Source organism: Mirounga angustirostris, unplaced genomic scaffold (genome assembly GCF_029215605.1).
Source record: "Mirounga angustirostris isolate CCGP_5_RB_7025 unplaced genomic scaffold, mMirAng1.0.hap1 SCAF_9, whole genome shotgun sequence".
Lineage (NCBI taxonomy): Eukaryota > Metazoa > Chordata > Mammalia > Carnivora > Phocidae > Mirounga > Mirounga angustirostris.
The window spans coordinates 44,898,255-44,918,690 of NW_026991717.1; the positions used below are offsets into that span (position 1 = coordinate 44,898,255).

The window sequence follows — 20,436 nt, forward strand, 5'->3', positions numbered from 1 at the left end:
TCCTCTCCAATACATTTTAGTAGGTCAAAGCGCTCAAATATAAACAATCATAATCTTTCGTCATTGAGCTGTCAAATATCACTTATATTTTATTTTATAAAATGAGCTACATTGTCCTTGTGATTTAATTGATGGCTGGAAGAAAATCAGACACTGTATATACAGCAGGATTTACGAACCCCCGGAGTCCTATTTGTGGCCATTTCACAATACAAGTTAAAAATACATTTTTTTGTTTTGTTTTGTAGATTAGAAAGGAGGTGCAAGAGGATGGAGAGAGGCATTACAGTTTGAATTTATTTATTTATTTTTTTTAATTTTTTTTTTTTTTAAGATTTTATTTATTTGCGAGAGAGAGAATGAGAGAGAGACAGAGAGCCTGAGAGGGAGGAGGGTCAGAGGGAGAAGCAGACTCCCTGCCGAGCAGGGAGCCCGATGCGGGACTCGATCCCGGGACTCCAGGATCATGACCTGAGCTGAAGGCAGCCGCTTAACCAACTGAGCCACCCAGGTGCCCTACAGTTTGAATTTATAATTAGAAATAGAGTCAAATAAAGAGATTATTACTGTGAGAGTACCACCAGATGCCCACCCCACCCCCCAGGACCCAGGTAGTCTCTTTGTGAGAATTCACCTTGGGTGTTTAAAAACCACTGCAATAAAAAAAGTGATATTAAAAATGGTATGTAACCACTGTAGCAAGCACGACTAATATGTGATATCCTGAGAAATTGCAAAATATTTTCTTATCCCATGTTTGATCCCTGTCTCTTAAGAGTGTTTGAAACCAAAGAATATAGCAAATACTGTTATATATTTAGCCTATTCCCTTATGCCTTGCTTATTTCTTAAATTAATTCATGGACAGTGAACGGGGAGAGGAAAATAAGAGCAACCACAAAACACCCCGGCCATGTGATAGAGAATACCACTTCCTAATGCTTACTCCCTACCTAAGAAAATAGCTTTACTTTCTTCTCTCTTGTGCCAAACTTGATTGCATGGGGCAAGAAAGTACCTAGCAACTCTTTTTTAATGTTGTACTATTAACTTCATTCAACACAACATGTTTAATTCCTTATAACTTTGGGAGTAAGTACAGTGTTTTGTTGCTCGTTTACAGTGTAGTCAGGCAGCAGACACAGTGCATAAAAGGTGCTACCTATCATCAAACACATCAAGGATGCCAGAGATTTTTCTGCTTTCATCAATAAGACTTTGCTAAACTGTACATATCAAGAAGTTCAACAGGAGCGATGTAAAGCTAATCTGATATTTTTATATTTTTGTCCACTGCATTATTTTGAACCATTCTACACCTTTATTTATTTATTTATTTATTTATTTATTTATTAAAGATTCTATTTATTTATTTGACAGAGACACAGCGAGAGAGGGAACACAAGCAGGGGGAGTGGGAGAGGGAGAAGCAGGCTTCCCGCTGAGCAGGGAGCCCGATGCGGGGCTCGATCCCAGGACCCTGGGACCATGACCTGAGCTGAAGGCAGACGCTTACCTGACTGAGCCACCCAGGCGCCCCTACACTCTACACCTTTAAATGTTGTGTTCATACTTCTCGCTTTCTAACATTCGAGGATGTCATCATTAATTGTCTTCGTTAGCTTTGCGTTTCTCAGAAAGGAACACATTCTCCCGTGGCAATTCTTGACCACTTTAGCAAATTGAGACCACCTATTTGTTTAAGAGTGTGATATGTGTTGGATTACCTAGAATGGATTGCCCAAAGATTCTCTTTTGGAAAAGTACCAGCACAACGCCCGAAATGCCAGAGGGTGGAAAGTCGTGGTCTCGACGGGGGGAATGACTAGAGTGTTCCTGGAGACACTGTTTTCGCATGGCCGACATTAATGACAACCCAATGCTACGCATTCACTAAATGTTTTCATTTCAGAAGAGCATCAAAACCACGCAGTCCTTTCAAGTTGTCTCCTTTTACTGCAAAACCAGAAACCATGCGAACATCTACTTTCAGTAATAACCTGTGTCCCGGCTACAGGCTGTATTAAACTCTGTGTCATATAATTTTCTAATTTGTGTGTAGGTAGTTGTAACAAACAACTTCGTTTATTTCGGAGCCTGACGTCAGAAAGCATATTTTAATGGGTAACGATGGGTAGCGATGGGTAACAAAAATCAGAATTTCCACCAAGTCCGCTCTAATTGAACAGTATTGTAAGGAGAGATAAAACAGGAGACTCAGAGTTTCCTCCCAAAGTCATTTACATTATCAGGTAATGAGGCTGATTTTATTTTAACAAATGTACTAGGAGGGATGCTTCCATGTGGACATTGCCCCTTCAGAGCCAGTCTGCTGGGGAGGCTAGACATCTGTACCAAGAATGCTGTCACTCCCAGAACTAATTACGTCGTCTCTCTTCTGGGACGGCTTTCCAACCCCGTAGCAGTAGTCTCCATAGTGGCCATTATTCTTCTGGAAAAGTGACTTGGATTTTTGAAAATAACCAATGGTTAATATGGTGAGTGAGGTCAGAGAAGAAACAAGGCCAGGCTGTTTTTCTTTAAGAACAACAGCAACAGAAGTGACTACGAAGTGGCAAACTCGTCTTTATGGGCACGCTGGCCCTGCGAGTGGTTGCCAGTGGAAGCAGTTCGAAGAAGTTAGTGACAAGGACAGCATCGCTGTTTTGAAGACCAGTCCTCATTCTGGGTGAGAGGCTGGTGCCAGTAATTTTGCGGGAAGAAAACAGCGGCCGCTGATTGTCTCTTCCAGGAAATTAACATGGTGGATGGCAGCCACAGGGAAAACAAAGAACATTCCAAGGCCGTCTCTGCCTCAGCAGGGAGACGGCTCCGCACACGCAGCGCGTGTCCCCTAGCCAGCTCTCACCCCCGTCCCGAGAGTGCACAGTCACGGCCATGTCAGAGTTACTACTTCCTGACTAACAAAACAATTATGCGGCGAGCGGTGACTGTGGGAAGCCGAAGGGAGGGAGAAAGAAGGGAAACTCCTAGAATGGTGCCTTTCGTTGTCATAACCTGATAGCGATCACCAGAGAATTCTGACTTCAGCCGCCAGTCCAGAAATCACTAAGATGCCACTGAGGTTGGCTGTGGGGCCGCTCAGTGCTTTTCCTGCAGGCGGCCCAGAGCTCCCTGTTCTGGGCTGGGCAGACCTCACTGACTCAGCCATGGGGTTCAAGACTGGGGCTCGCTGGGGAATTCAATGGAAGTGTTGGTGGTGGGACTGAAGCTTTCCCGGTGAGAAGTCCTTTGGAACTACCCGTGTTTTATCCCATTTTGCGGTTTCGTGTGTTTGAGGCTATAAAAATGGGTTTTCCCTAAGTTTTATGTTTTAAGGTTTCTGAGATGCTGCTGAAGAATGTACAGAACTGCAACCTGTTTTCTTGTCCCCGTGCCTTTCTTCTAGGGATGGTTTTGGCCTGCTGCGGTTGTGGGGAAGTAGCCTGCGTGGAGTGAAGTGAGTGGCAGCCTTCCTAGGGAAACCCTTCTTAGATGTGCCACTCGTGACTTCAGACCCCTTGGCCCACTGGCCGTTTATGCCCATTGCTGAAGTCTGTGTGACCAATTTCCTCCAGTTTCAGCAATTACTCTTGCACTAGACAGACCGAACATTAATTCAAATAACAGTTAATATGAATTTAAATTCCTAGAATGTTAAAATGCATCATTGGCTTAGGAAATTTGTTTGTTGGCCTTTGGGGCTTTCTCCTTTCTCCTTTCTTGTTCCCCATTTTTCTGTTACAGTTGAGTAAAATGTGGATCCTGGCAAAGTCAGCAAGGGTGGAGATGCCACACGGCTATTTGTCAGGTTAGGAGAAGAGTGAGAGACTGGTATCCTGTGGGACTGAGGGTTCCCCAGCCTCCTGACTCCCTGATGGAGGGTAGACTGAAGGCAGCCTGATTGCCACTTCTCTCTTAATCTCTTCCTTAAAACCCCATTAAGGATGGAGCACCTGGGTGGCTCAGTTGGTTAAGCGTCTGCCTTCAGCTCAGGTCATGATCCCAGGGTCCTGGGATCGAGCCCCACATCAGGCTCCCTGCTCAGTGGGGAATCTGCTTCTCCCTTTCCTTCTACCCCTCCTCCCTGCTTGTGTTCTCTCTCTCTCTCTCTCTCTCTCTCTCTCAAATAAATAAATGAATAAATCTAAAAAAAAAAAAAAAGCCACTAAGGAAAGTTCCTGGAATATCACATATAAAAATCAAAAAGACCTTTTAAAATCATTGCCCTCACTCTTCCTGAGAACCCCCTGCCTTACTGAGGACGTTATGCTTTACAAAGTGCCTTGAACTAGGTTCTCAAAGAATATTTGTAAAATTATGCCCAAAGAAAAGATTCTTTGAAATTAATTAGTAATGTCCCAGTCAAGAAAGAAAGACAAATAATAGATTCACTCTAAAATGAACTATACCAGGGGCGCCTGGGTGGCTCAGTCATTAAGCATCTGCCTTTGGCTTAGGTCATGATCCCAGGGTCCTGGGATCAAGCCCCGCATCGGGCTCCCCTGCTCAGTGGGAAGCCTGCTTCTCCCTCTCCCACTCCCCCTGCTTGTGTTCCCTCTCTCGCTGTGTCTCTCTCTGTCAAATAAATAAATAAAATCTTTTAAAAAAAATTATTTGTTTATTTTAGAGGTCAGGGATGGGTAAGGATTGTCAGACTTACTCTTATGATGTATTTTAAAGGATGTTTTAAATGAACAGTAATTCCTCAGAGATGCTGGCTGTCTTTCTGATTATTGGCAGGTGCGTCTGAGGTGTGACTGGTTTTTTAAACAACATTCCAAGGTTGTGCACCTGAAAAAATCTTATCCCATTCAGAATTTTCAGTCTGAAAGCCTGCACACATATTTAAATGATCTTTTCTAAGCCTTAATTCTTTTTTTTGAACTCTGTTTCTTGGAATTGCTTTCAGTGACTGCACTGGGTTTCTTTGAATAACAGCAAAATCAAAATAAAGGCAGGTCGAGGTGAGTAGCACAGGGCTGACTCCAGCCATCCCTCTGGGCATTGGTTCCCCAACATCTTACAGGGCAGGCTCTTGTCTGATGAACACACTTTTGTGCTGCCACCAGAACCTGCCTCAGAAGTTACTTCTGTGTGTCTTGATGGTCCTTGACATGACCGTGGACTTGGCCCTTGGCATCAAATGCCTTGGACCTTTGTAGCTGGGAATGAGGTAGCTTGAGGTCCTAAAATGCTTGGCTGTAGGAGGTTTTGTTTTGAAAAATAAATAACAATTGGAAATAGATGTGCGTGACTGATGCTCCTTGCCATGGGCTGTGCTGCTATGGATTTAAAGCAAAAGCACACAATTACTGGGTGGGGGGGGTGGGATAAACAACCTAACTCTTTACCAGCACATTCTATTGAAATTGTTTGCCTTGAAGGGAAAATAATACTTTATTTTCCATCAACACCACATTAGCATTGTGTCCGTTGCCTTGTCTCTTCTATAATGGCTTGGTATTGAAAGGAATGCTTTTTGATCCATAGTAGTAAACGTTTGTTTTTAAATAAGGCCAAAAAAAAAAAAAAAAAAAAAAAAAAGGAGGGGGCAGGTGTATAGAAACAAAGAGTTCTAGCTCTGGTAAGAGTTCTGGCAGAACTTTGGGCGCCTGGGTGGTTAAGCGTCTGCCCTTGGCTCAGGTCATGATCTCAGGGTCCTGGGATCGAGTCCCGCATCAGGCTCCCTGCTCCTTGGGAGCCTGCTTCTCCCTCTGCCCCTCTCTCTCTCTCTCTGTCTCTCATGAATAAATAAATAAAATCTTTAAAAAAAAAAAAATTCTGGCAGAACTTTCACTCTGGACCTTGAGAACATTTCATTATGTTCCCTTTCCTAAGCCAAAAATGAGATGAAATAGACAACTTGGTTTCCACATGGGCTTCTCTTCCCCTTTGGATTATTACTTTCTCCCTGACTAGATGACACCTGTGGGGTCTTGCCATGAAAAAGATGTCCCCACTGTTGGAGAAATGACAGGTCAACTCTCCCGTAATCATCAAATCACAGCATAGTATAGCAGGACTGAATGGGGAAGACTATCTGGTTCAACAGTGTATCTAAAAACAGAAGAGGGGAGGGGAGCCCTGGAGAAAGATTCTGGCAGGGATTCTCAGGGGGGTTGGTAAATTGCATTCACTGACTGGTAGTTTTAGGTTGCTCAGTCTTTTTGCTATCTCACCACACAGATCTTAGAAGCTTCTCCCACTTCCTCTGCTTACCCACCTCTCCAAATGCCAGCCTTGCCATGGGCTTTACCTAGAAAGTGGGTCGCTGACATAATATGCACTGGTGTCTTTCAGTTCTGCTTTATATCTGTTTAGCGTTACTTCTCATCTTAGGCCTCTGCATTAGAAATAAAGCTCCCAGGGGCCGCTGGGTGGCTCAGTCAGTTAGGCGTCCGACTCTTGGTTTCTGCTTGGGTTGTGATCTCAGGGTCGTGAGATGGAGCCGTGTCAGCAGAGAGTCTGCTTGAGATTTTCTCTCTCTCCCTTCTTCCCTCTGCCCCTCCCCCCTAAAATAAATAAACCTTAAAAACAAAACAAAACAGAAAGCTGCTAAACTTTACCATGTCTTTATTTAAAAGGAGTATGACCTATCCTTCATTCTTTTGCTAGCTCCCTCAACTCCAGTGGCAGACCTTGCCAGATACTACTGTCCTTAAAATGTGAGTGAGGAGGAGAAGGAATGCTAACGTTTATGAAGCACTTACTATGTGCTAGGCACTGGCTCTGCGGACACTCGACCTGGGTACCCTTTTATAATGCGGTAGGAATGATTTTAAAGGAGAGGAGGAAAATCAGGCGCAGAGAGAGTAAGAAAGCTGCCCACGTTCAGATGGCTAGTAAGTAACAGGGCTGGGATCCAATCCCAGGCTCTAGAACTTGCAGATTTAACCTCTGCACTTTACCTTCAAGGTCATACTCATCTCTTTCCTTTCTTCTCCTTTTAAGACAGTTTTCACTTTCATCCTTGGTTTGTATACAGTGAAGCTAATGTCGTAAGGTGAAGCGTGCTAGTGGGTTCTGTGTATCCTCTTTGCGTCCCTGGTATCTAACTGTGCAGGTTCCCAGCAAGTAGTGCTAGGACTTGCAGCTGGATGGACCTGTGTGTGAGCATGTGGCATGTGGCGTGTGTGGGGGGGAGGTGTGTGTGTGTGTGAGATGATTTTTTAAGATGGTGGCAGTCATGGGCATTAAAAAGGACCTGCTATTCTGAGCTCAGGCGGTGACAGTAAGATGTGCCTGTCGCAGCTGTTAGCAATCAGAGTGTTTCCATCTCATGGGAAATGTGCTGCCATCACTTGTGAAGTGGCTTTCAAAGCCTTGCCACACGGAAGTACCAGAGTGTGTGAATGGTGCACTTTTACTGCAAATTGGAAGAATTCACTTATTCCGATGATAATGTCACACTCACTCACCCAAGCTATCTGAAGTGACAAAAGCACACATGGCCAAATGCTGGGTAACTGATAGGAGTCTGTGCAGGACGGTCATAGAATGTCCTCCAAAATGTTTGTCTGCAGGCGAAAGCAGCTCCTTGGGCGGTAGGAGCAGAAACCAAAAGTCGAATAAGGATGGTGCCGTGCCCCTCACTGTGATAGGGCCACATGGCTGCCGTGTTCTTACCTCATCTCTAGTACATGACTCACATAAGAATACGTAGCTTCAAGATAAACACCCATGGTATACCTTTGCTTTTGTTGGGAAAAATGACATTTATTAGATTATGTCATTAGTCCGTGAAATGATGCTTAGTCTGATGTTCAGACCTTCTTAAAATAAATCTGACAGTCTCTTAGCTTGGTCAGAACATTCCTTCTCCTCTGCCTCGCAACTACTCAATACCCCCAAGGCTCTGCTGCCTTTTACTGCATCTCCCTTTCCTACAAAGAAATAGCTACCAGCTCCTGGTTTCTCCCCATAGGAATAGACTTGGAAACAATTGTGCTTCAGCTCTCAGCAAATATTGTTAGCCATTCTCTGGTTGATCTTTTTTTTTTTTTTTTTAAGATTTTATTTATTTATTTGAGACAGAGAGAATGAGAGAGACAGAGAGCACATGAGAGGGGGGAGGGTCAGAGGGAGAAGCAGACTCCCCGCCGAGCAGGGAGCCCGATGCAGGACTCGATCCAGGGACTCCAGGATCATGACCTGAGCCGAAGGCAGTCGCTTAACCAACTGAGCCACCCAGGCGCCCCTCTCTGGTTGATCTTGTATAATTAAGAATGGAAATACTTCTGGGGTGCCTGGGTGGCTCAGTCGTTAAGCGTCTGCCTTCGGCTCAGGTCATGATCCCGGGGTCCTGGGATCGAGCCCCGCATCGGGCTCCCTGCTCGGCGGGAAGCCTGCTTCTCCCTCTCCCACTCCCCCTGCTTGTGTTCCCTCTCTCGCTGGCTCTATCTCTGTCAAATAAATAAATAAAATCTTAAAAAAAAAAAAAGAATGGAAATACTTCTTTAAAAAGAAAGTTTAGAGAGCCTGCAGTTAGAGAGAGAGTCAGAAGAAACTCCTCAGGTCACTTTTCTGGTCGTTCCTGTGCCTGGCTGAACTGGTTGTCTAAGAAAAGCATCATAAAAGATAATTGTAAAAAAATACTATTGAACTGCAATCCAGAAATACATCTGTGATGTATTTGAAGGCTTAGAACTTGACATATTGGTTGTTTAGATGTCATTGGCTATGTCCTGGAAATTAGAGGTGGAGAACCCAGCAGAATTTTTCTTCCAGGAGTTGGTCACTAATCCTTCAAGATCTTACAGTCTTAATATGATTAATATGACTACATCTACACTTCTGCTTCTGGCAAGTCTGAATAATTTGCTTATGACTTTTAATAAAAACCAGACCTTTCCATGGCTTGTTTCCATTCTCCCTATTAATTCTAGGAAGATTTTGTAAAGTGGGAAATAGCACAGAGGTAGAAGGGGGGATCTGGGCTGTGGAATAATCCTTCTTACCATCCTCACCCGAGGTCCTTGGACGGAGAAAGTTATCATATCATCGACCTGTATTTCTGGGGCTATGGATGTATTGTCATTTTAGTCCTCATTGGCTTACTATGGAGGGATGTAAATGTATTCCCAAGGTTTAAAGTTACAAGTTATTTTCAGTCTTTTGCCATGAATCCAGACTTGATTTGGTTAGAGAATATTTCTTTAAATGACATAATCTACTATTCAATGAATAGTAACTGATCAAAAAAACAATCCCAGCTAATGGAAAGAAGCAGTGGATTCCTTGGCCTGGTAAACTTTGGTGATGTAACCTGGATTCTTGTTATTTTGACCTACTTCTTCATGTCTTCGTTCAGCTGATTTTTGTGGTAGCACCACTGGGGTGGGGAGGGGGAGGTCATAGAAATTGTACAATCGAAATTTGCAATCAATGACTGACTTTTTAGGCAGGAGATTTTAGCTCTTTAAGGAGTGTTCTGAGGCAAACAGAATGTTTTGATTGATTTATTCAGTAAACTATGATGCCATATGCTAAGCATACAATGGATGAGATTTATATGCAGCCATAAAACAAATAGATTTAAACAAATGTCCTCTTTGTTATAAGATCCATTTCTATGTCAATAGGTTGTTCTGTCCATGGACTGGTGGTGGTTGAATCACCAGGTTTGTTGATTTTTGTAACATTGTATGTACCTATTAAAAAAAATAATAAAAGCTTCTACATTGAAATACCAAGATTATACAATGAGGCTAGCCTGAGGTATGCATAAGCAGGTGTGAAGTTAAGAGAGCTGCCAAATGGAGTGTTAGGTGTGAGAATTTGGGGGCAATTGTGTAAAGTAAGATTATTTCATAAAATGCAGTAATTCTAATGTTTTGAGTTAAGCAGAAACTAGATAAGATCTCCAGATTTGGTTTGGTTTTAAAGATGTTCTTTTCTGTTGTTGTGAAAAACAGACTTCAAATGATGAAAGCAAAGAGCTGACCCCATTGCTCTCAACTGCAAGCAGAGGAAGATTTAACCTAAATGGGGTGCAGTTGTTCTTGTTTAGGGGAAAAAAGGAATTGGTATCTAGAGTGAGATTGATCACGAGTAAAGATTAGATGCAGTTCTGTTAGTCAGATGACATTTTTTGGCCTAGTATTATCCAGAAGAATGTAAGGGACACACATCTATTGTTGGAAAAGAAGTTATTAGGGGTTTACCTTAATCATACTCTAACCACTTAGTAAAATAAAATATTCTTTTTCCTCCTGGTAGGAAATGACAGTTAACCCACACTGAGAGATTCAAGAGAAGAATTTTTATTAGATATTTCTGATCTCAAGGTCCTAGAAAATCTTCAGGAATTAAATGCTGAAAAGAAAAATGTAGTTAATTCTAGAATCTTAGAGGAACCTTATCCCAACTGAGAATAATTGGCCAAGTGGCCAGTTACCTTTGTTTTGGTCCCTGATTGCATATAACCCCACACATTCTCAACAACAAATATGTCTCACTATTTACAAAAGCAATAGAGAGGTTAGATTAGGGAAGACAAAACAGAGAGAAGTATTTGTATTACTGATATTAATGTATCATCTTTTATTGAGTGAGCATTTATTCAGTGTTTGCCCACTGGGTGAGTAAAGAGAAGCTGCTTCTCTTGCCATTCAAGTATTTTATGCAAGGTTGAGGTAGTTACCAAAAGAGGTAAAATGTCAATTACCTTAAATGTAGGTGTTTTGCACATTACCCTGTAGTAGGAGGGTTCTAGGTAGAACCGGATCTAAAAATCAAAGCCATCCACTATTCCTCTGTATGAAAAATCTGTTTCCTCTCTGGTTGGACAGAATTTATTCTCCCTGTCTGGGGACAGAAGTGCTCATTTGGATTGGGCTTTTAACAAAGATATGTATGCATCGGGGAACGTGAGTCAGTTTCTCTGGAAAGCTTAATCTAGTAAGGATAGAAGCATATTACAAAGGATTAATATTCAGTTCCCATTGTCAGAACTACCTGCATATTCACAGAAAGCCACATGAGAAGATACGCCTGTCTTCCTTATTCTTCAGAGATTTCCTGCGTACCCAGCTAAACTCTTTCTGAATTCATAGAGGGGATTCTGGCCCAGTGTTTTAACTCCTCTGCACTGAAGTCATGCATGTATAAAGTCTGACGGAAATAGCCGAAGTTCCAAAATTCCACTTTTGACTTATTTTAGATTTAGTTTGCAAATGTTTGTTCTCTTGACTGTTTGAGGTTTGTTTATGCGTATGTATTATGGCAGGTATAGGCATTACTTTTTATTAAAAAATCATTTTATAAAAAACTGTTAAGTTTTCAGCAGAAACCACAATCAATTTAAAGAAATGGCTTTAGGGGCGCCTGGGTGGCTCAGTCGTTAAGCGTCTGCCCTCCGCTCAGGTTATGATCCCAGGGTCCTGGGATCGAGCCCCGCGTCGGGCTCCCTGCTCCACGGGGAGCCTGCTTCTCCTTCTCCCACTCCCCCTGCTTGTATTCCCTCTCTTGCTGTGTCTCTCTCTGTCAAATAAATAAATAAAAATCTTAAAAAAAAAAAAAAAAGAAATGGCTTTAAATAGTAGGTAAGATACAGGAGTTTTGTCAAACATGGGTTAGGACTTTTTTTTTTTAATGGCTCTAATTTGACAAGCTCCTTTGAGTCAGACGTCGGCTGACTCAGAATGTCACTGTGTGACATGTATGTTTATGGTTTAACATGTGGGAATCCTTCCATTTCCACAATGCCTCCTCAAGACTGCACAAGCCCTGGTGAAAGTTTCGTTTCGGTGACTTTGCTCCTGACAGCCATCTATGTGTTCTTTCTTTTCTTGAGACTAAGATAGTAACATCTGGACCTATTAGTCCCTCAGGAAGGCATTTTGGGAACCAAAATTTAAAAAAAAAACAACTAAGTCTGGCTAGCAGATGAAAATTACAGTTCTGTGTATTTTTCTTTAGTCTCTTTGTGGAGGAGCCTGTTGTGGGTAGTGAGGGCACAGCGTCCTGGTCCTTGCCAAGAATGATATGCCAAGCTTCCTAAAGCTTCCCATTTATATAAGTCTTTTCATCTTCAAAGAGCTTTGCGAGCATTCATTTACCACCACCTGCCTGGGAGGTAAGAATTATTCCCATTTTATAGACGGAGGCAGTGGAGGTGTAAGTGACTTGCTTAAGGCCACCCAGCAAGTTGAGGGTCAGAGAGAGACTTGGAAGGATTGCCGACTCCACTTCCTAGCTAGATCAGCTTGCAGCTCTTTGTCTTGTGTGTCGTTTCCCTTGGGAGCCCCAGATCGATGCTAGCATAAATCTAAAGGCATCATATAATCCTGAATAGGGAAGAGACCCCAAGTCTTACTTGTGGCTGCCTCTACCATTGAAACTCTGGGAAATCCAGCCAGAGAGAAGCCATTTTACCCTCCTGAGATTCACTGTCTGCATCTGTAGAATGGGTGTGAAAATACCCAGTGGCCTACTTCAGAGCTGCTGGGAGCACCAAAATCAAAACGTGCTGATGAGAACAAAAACTTTCAAGCCTGTTACAGAACTCTGCAAATATCAGACATTCTTATCGCTGCCAGAAATGACCACGAGGTTGCGGTATCAAAGGGGTAGGGCTTTTCTAATTAGGTGGCTAATTGCTTTGGTGATGTTCAGTGAGGATTAAGTACTGTTTTTATGAAAGAATTCACAATCAGTGGAAGGAAAGACTGTATCAGGGAAACATACTAGTATGATAATTAGTATATAGTTAGAAGACAAAATGGCAGAACACGTTGATGGTTAGTTTGGACAGTATGCCACTGGGACTCGGCCTTTCCCACCCCCGAGGATCATCGAACGTGCCTGGGCTGTGGAACATAGCCATGCTGTACCCCGAGCCATGCGTCCAGGACAACTGAAGGTGCCAGACTGGTCAAAGCCCACAGTCTATTCCCCTCCCGCCACAGAGATGTAATGAGAGCTCTCTGCAAATCCTCTGGTGGCCTGTGGCCTCCAGCAGCAGCCCTGAGAGAGTGGAGGAAAAGCATTTTGCTCCCTGAATAGTTTACCACTAGTATGCATAGCACCTTCACACAGGATAAAGAAGGCACCAACCTGGCAAGGGTGGTTTCTAAAAGAGGTGCTTCTCTGGGCAGACAAATGAGAGCGAGGCTCCCGTACTCCGGACTGTTACAGCCTCTCTGCCGCAGGCTCAACAGCCTACTTTTGTCCCCTTGGCGGGGCCCCATTGGGCAGGGCACAGTGTCCTTGGCACCAGGAGATAGCCAGACCCAGAGGGGCCAGAAAATTCTAGAAGCCGGGAGCTTTGAAAGCCGCTCCAGGTAAGCAGGTGAAGCCTCTGCCACTCTCCCCCAGCCGGCCTTGACGTGCAGGCCCGGCCACATCCAGGCAGCTGCAGAAGCCTTTAATACCCCAGCAGTTTTAAACTGGGGATAAAATAAAGTGACTAATCCATAAAGGACTCAAGCCATTTTACTGAAAATAAAATCAAATGCCTTAGGGTTTTTCTTTTTAATCTTTATTGGTTTTTCTGCTTACAAAAGTAATACATGCCGATTGTAAAAAATTCAAACACTGGGGGAATATGTAACATAGCAAGTGAAAAGCCTTCCATATTCTCAGCCCTCCAGAAGAAAGACTGTCAACAGATCGGTGTAAAAGATAGTTGTTTTGGGTTTGGGTTTTTTTTGTTTGTTTGTTTGTTTTAAATATTTTATTTATTTGACAGAGAGAGACACAGTGAGAGAGGGAACACAAGCAGGGAGAGTGCGAGAAGGAGAAGCAGGCTTCCTGCGGAGCAGGGAGCCCGACGCGGGGCTCGATCCCAGGACCCCGGGATCATGACCTGAGCCGAAGGCAGACGCTTAACGACTGAGCCACCCAGGCGCCCCTGTTGTTTTTTTTTAAGCAGTAGTTCTCTATGGTTTTTGCAAGACACACAAAATTGCGTGAACGTTCATCTGTGTCACATACTCTCATGGGTGTACCCAAGGTTTGGCCATTTCCTGGCAAGCCAGCAGTAACCCCACCCTGTTCAGTCCAATTCGAGAAAGTATATGGTTATTGCACGTGAGCTAGAGTGAAAGATATTACTGGGGTAACCGTAGGTCCCTATTAGTTTATTTTTTATATGAACCAATAAAAATTTTAATTTTTTGTTACTATTATTAGTAGCACATTCCTTGGGACACATACCACAACTGATTGCAATATACTGCTGGACTGTAGCCGTTAAGTGCCAGGGCTGTGAAGGATTGCTGCGGTAGCTGGTATGAACTGCCTGTCATATCATTGGGAGGATAAGCAGCTTTTCTCTATCCCCACTTTGGAAAGGGCTTAAAGTCTGGAGAAAGGAATTTCATTTCGCTATAAGGTAGGATTTCTTATCAACAATAACAATAATAATAACTACTATTTATCGAGTGCCAAATAGATCTAACAACTGCGTGATGTGCATGTATCTAGAGAGAATACATATATAAAATAATCATTTATGTGCTACATCATTTATCCATTATACAATGGAGAATCTTCAGATATGAAACTCAGGCTCAGAGAGGTTAAGTAATTTGCCCAGCCTTAAAAAATTGTTAAACATTGCTGTCCGTCGTCTTAAGGTCAAAAACTCTACTCAGCATTTTATAAAATGGAGAAGAATGGTCTAGAAGGTTGGCGATTACTAACAGTTATAGAGTACTGATAAGTAAAGTAACTCCCAGGAAGATATCTTGACATCAGTTCTGAGTAGCTATCAAAGTTTAACCAAATTATTTGTGCTTAGTCCTTTGCATCCTTGGTTAATGGTGACATACTAATAGCAGTCTGTTCCTGATGTTGTTGTTGGAGCAATTTAGCTTGGCTGTGAAGGATGGTGGGAAAAGGGGGAAAAAAAACTATTGAGTTACACAAAAAAGACAAAATGTGTCCAAATCCCAAACTTACCTCTTCCTAGTTCTCTGACTTTGCGCATTGTTTAGCCTCCCTGAGCTTCCGTTTTCTTATCTGAAAAATGCAGGTGATGATGATGGTGATAGCACCCCCTCCCTCATAGGGTATTGGAGGAATGGATATAATGCCTAACACATTATAAGCCTAAATACATGTTGCATATTATTGGTTATTATAAATCCATTAGATTATCATGGCATCACCTTTCGCCCATAGAGTGGGTACAACTCTTGTACAATTACACTTTTTAATTCTTTGGGAGAATGGGTATTTTTCTCTGGACCAAGATAGCTCCCCCAAAAAAGGTCCTGAGGCGTAAATGAGGTGTTAAGAATGCCATTGTCCATGTTCTGGTCCCTTTTATAATTAAAAGTAAAAAGCCAACCTTTTACGGAAGTACAGTGCTAAATGACAGCCCAGCCCAAGGACCACTTGGCGGATGAGCACACTTGCATTCCAGGATTTCCTGCCTCCCCGGTGCCACTTGTTGTCAGCTCCTTGAAGCTGCAGAAATTTGCCTCTGCAGGTGTGGAGAGCGTGCTTGAATTACTTAGGGTGCATGAGAGAGCAAATTATTGAGGCAATAGAGCTGAAAATGTGGGCAAATTAGAATTTTTCATAGCAAGATTGTGCATTGTTAAGCCAATTCATGATTATATGTGTGTGTCTTGCTTCAGATATTCCGCTACACAATAAACCTCTTTGCCGCGATGAATATGTATGGAGACTAATTTAATCAATATACTTGTAACAGTAGTGGAGTCTGACAGAACTCATCCTTTGAAATTCTGGCTGCGTTAATCTGTGCAGTATATATACGGGCCAAGACTCATAATTTGTGTTAAAAGAAGATTATTTTGAAAAGAAACAACACTGCCTGTTAGAAAATGAAAAAAGCCTGGGGGATAGAAAGCAAAGGGCAAAGGGATTTTTGTCCTTTTCCCTCTTATTGGTCTGAAAACTCAAAGTTAAGGAACTAAACTGTTTTCTTTTGGAAAAAATACGGCAAGGCATTTTTTTTTTCCTCATTGATACATTTGAATTCTGTAAATTGACTAAAAGGTGCAGGGAAGTAGCTTTTATGCATTGTTGGATTAAATGGAAGATTGAGTAAGTGCCCTGGTCGAATCTGCAAATGTTTGCTTTCTGGAAATACCAACACATGTGATCACATCACATTCAGGGAGTTTGCTTTTTGGAGCAGGTGGATTTTAATCATTTCCTAAAGAGCACTCGCCACTGAAATTGTCTTCTGAGATAAGAGAGTCAACCCAGAGGGTAAGCTAGTTGAATCGTTGCATCTGACCAATCAGAGTACTTGAACTTTGCTTTGGAGAACCCTCCCATCACCTTACCATGAGACTCCTAGTGAAGCTTTTCTAATTCCCATTCTTTGACCAGCGTTGTCCACGGGAGCTAAGTACAAACACAGTGGGGGTTAAAGGTCTAGGCCAATGGCCCCTGCTTGAAAATACAGGTCAATCTACAGCGAGTCCATTCATACTAAGCATCTTGGCCTCCATAAATCTTGGGAAATACGTCTCAGCTTGAGTGCCCTCCAGATGCCAAGACCCTGGGAGCTGACGGAAGGCTGAGTTTGGAAGCCCGACTCAGGCCAGCAGTCCTATGCAGTCTTAGGCACCAAACTCTGAGTGTGCTACATTGACCCTCCCGCACCACCACCTCTCGCCCCCTCAGCCAGGCCATGAGTCATTCCAAGGGTGGAGGTGCCAGGCGAGGCTCCCAGGGCCACCGCCATCATGAACAGACCCCTCCGTGCCAGATCTCCATATCACTTGTGGGATCACAGGAAGCCATTGGCAGGCATTTTGGTCCTGCCTTAAACATCATCATTTCACTTCTCATGCATAAGCCACTATGAGCCCAGGCAGAATGAACAGCAATACATGATTCTCCATCCAATCCAGATAGTTTTACTCAGCGTTCCCAATATGGTCTGCCCAGGGCCTTCATATCTTATAAAGAACTAAGTAGAGGTGCTTGATCTCTCCATTGTTAAGCTGGAAGGAAGGTAGATCTTGAAAGGCCCAAGTTCAGCACTGAGGTTGCTTTAATTGCCTCCCATCGTTTTGATGCTGACTTAAACTACAGGGTTTAGCGAAGTTTGTGTCTGGTTTCTGTGATTACGGCTTGAGGTGAGACGTAAGCAGAAGCAGCTCAGTGTCGGTCTTTTTATTTCACATATAAATATTGTTTAATAGATGGTCCAAGTACTTTATGTTGCCTAATCTATTCCTTAGGGGTTAGGGTGGGGGAGGCTTGTTCTCATTACAGACTAGTTAATCCCTGTGGGAAAATCCAGGCCATCACTCTCAGCTGATAACACCTTTCAGAGTGTCTGTACCACCGCTTGGCTTTTGTGTCTCAGAAGGGTTGGACGTAACTCTGTCTAGAGCTACAGACAGTATTTGACACAAAACTTGGCCTTGACTATATTAAAAATATCAGAGGGGCCATCAATGTGAAGCATTATTAGAGTTCAGATTTCATAAAGAAGTTCCTTGAAGAAATCAAACAAGACACTAAGATGAGGCAGACTTAGAAATTATCATTTTTGTTAAATGTGACCTTATAACACATTAAGCTGCAGAACTCAGAATGGACAGTATACAAAGAAACCATTAGAAAGCTTACCCATTACGGAAAATATATCGGATGTAAGATTTTGAACAATCTCTAACTCTGGACAATGAAGCTCACTATGTCAACACTAAAAGTGATTGACGTGAGGGGCACCGGGGTGGCGCAGTCGGTTAAGCGTCTGACTCTTGGTTTCGGCTCAGGTTGTGATCACAGGATCGTGAAATCTAGCCCCGTGTCAGCCTTCGCGCTCAGCGTGGAGTCTGCTTAAGACTCTCTCTCCCTTCTTTACCTCTCCCTCTGCCCCTACCCTCCCCAACCCCCCCGTGCTCGCTCACTCTCTCTCTCTCCCCCTCACTCTCTAAAATAGATAAATAAATCTTTAAAAAAAAAAAGTGATAGACATGAAAAGGGACTCTCCTTCTAGAATAGCTTGCACTCCCTAAAAGTCACCACAGTACTTGTACTAGTCCCCTTGAAAGGAAGTTAGCAGGTACACATCGTTTATAATGAGGTTAAATCCAGTAATTTAATGTATACTGTTTCTGAGTATTGAATGCGAACATCGCATCAAATCCAGAGTAAATGGTTGTGGAAATTATTCCAGGTTATGGGATTACACCGGAAGAAAGAGCGGGCTGTATGTATGTGTATGTTACTTACATTGTGCAACATATTCCTTGTTGATAAGTCATTGCTTTGTGTAAGGCATGGGGTTAGGTAGGGGCTGTATGAAAATGAAGTACACTTACGCTCTTACAATATTGTGTTTGTGTGTGTGATTAAGTAATCTGACATGATATCCGTAGTGAAAACCATGGAAAATAAAACTTAGCGTAATGGAACATTCCGGGTACCCTGGTGAACGTTGCCATCCTGTGTATACAGCTCAGTATTGGGCTTCTTTATTTCACATGTAAATTATATTTAATAGGTGGGCCAAGAACTTTGTTTTGCCTAATTATTTCTGAGGTTATTTTTTTAATCCTTAATTACGTTCTTTCCAACCAACTGTGCTCAAGGTATATTGTGTTTGCTTAGAAATGTGCTTTGTCATATTTGAGAACTTTGGTGTGATATCTGTTAGTTACTGGGTGGTCTTCCAACATGAAGCATCTTCAAATGATCAGTTGGTTAGAAACATATGCACACTATACCAATCCGTTTCCAACATAAAGAACTGAGAAACTACATATACTATTCACCAGGATTCACCATTATTAAATTCAGATAGGATATTAACTTTATGGTTGAAAGGTTTTGATTGTACACAAATGGACTGATTTTCAACACATGCCAACTACATTAATTAAAAAAGATAATTAAGGCATTCTTAACTTGCCAGCATATGTAACTTATTAATATTTTGAATTGAATCATTTTCCTAAGTAGTCTTGACTTTTTGGAGTATACTTTCTTCCCTACCAGTGGAGCTATGATGCTCAGCCAAGACAGATTTATGACCTTTTAAAAATAATGATGGAAAATGAGATCGGAGGAAACATTTTAGTATCTGCTTTGCTCTGAGGCCTAAACTGCGAGCTCTCCAGTTCTTGAAGGCTTTGAAATGCTGATTCCAGTCTTCTTGTGGGTTTTTAAACACCTTCTCAAATGACCCATTTTAATAACCCGAAAGCTATTATATAACGAGCAGCCATAATTTAGTCCAGGGCTCTAGGGGGACCCTCACAGTTCAGCAATGAATAGTTAATGCAGTATAATGTTTAGCAGGTTATTAGTTTTCACTATACAAATGCTGATCAGGGAACGCTTTTATAAGGTGTTTAAAAGAAAATGTAATTAACTGGTTGCGTGCTTCTGTTGCAGCTCAAATTGAAATTATTCCTTGCAAGATCTGTGGAGACAAATCATCAGGAATCCATTATGGTGTCATTACATGTGAAGGCTGCAAGGTAAGCCTTTTTAATTGTTGTTGTTGTTTCTATTAATGTTAGAATGTATCTTTGTGATGTGACTTCTACTATGTCTGAAAATTCAACTCCTCGGCATTTTGAGTGATGAGAGACGACAGGACAGGATAAATATTTTGGTGTTAAATTACAATTAAGAAAGTCATATATATTTTTATGTCTTCCATCAAAATAACAGGAAGCTAGAGAAGAGTATTTGAACATTGCTTGTTTGTCACCTCCAGTCCTGGATTTGATGGAACTGATGAACAATCCCTTTGGTTATCTTTTTTAAAAAAGAAATGATTCTAGATTTCTGTAGTGTCCCTATTACAAGCTTTGTAAGAAGGTATTTCTGGGGCGCCTGGGTGGCTCAGTTGGTTAAGCGACTGCCTTCAGCTCAGGTCATGATCCTGGAGTCCCTGGATTGAGTCCTGCATCGGGCTCACTGCTCGGCAGGGAGTCTGCTTCTCCCTCTGACCATCCCCCCTCTCATGTGCTCTCTCTCTCTCATTCTCTCTGTCACAAATAAATAAATAAAATCTTTAAAAAAAAAAAAAGGTATTTCTGATAGTTTAATCAGAATGTGATTGAAAGTCTTACTTTTGGCACACATATGTTGTTACATCTGGCCAAATTATGGCAAAGCCATTGGAAAGAACTGGGTTCTGGTCCTAATGCCACCACATGTCCCTCTTGTTGTGGGCTTGTCTTAATCTTTTAGTGACTCAATTTCTTCATCTATAAAGTGGGCGTTAACACCTGTTCTTCCTACCTCTTAGAACTATTCCAGGGATAGGATAAAAAACTGTAAATAAAAGTCCGTATAAACTGAAAAGTGCTATGTAAACCTAAATATTATCCTTCTTATTGCTGTTGATACTATTTTAATTATTACTGATGCTGATCGAGGGCAACGCATTACAGCACATGCGTAATTTGGGAATGGGAATAGAGATGTTTATCCTAATCATTCAAGACCTCCAAACCCAGATTGCCTCTGTTATTCAAA

The 20,436-nt window shown here is 42.2% G+C and overlaps 1 protein-coding gene across 2 annotated transcripts in view; it reads left to right on the forward strand.

The window, feature by feature from the left end:
- Window positions 1–20,436, forward strand: part of RORA (RAR related orphan receptor A) — a 717,927-nt gene that overhangs the window by 657,237 nt on the left and 40,254 nt on the right. For both annotated transcript variants that reach the window (XM_045899942.3, XM_045899941.3), the window contains one exon: window positions 19,342–19,427. In XM_045899942.3, the coding sequence (XP_045755898.1) occupies window positions 19,342–19,427 (86 nt within the window). The remainder of the gene's footprint in view (window positions 1–19,341; window positions 19,428–20,436) is intronic.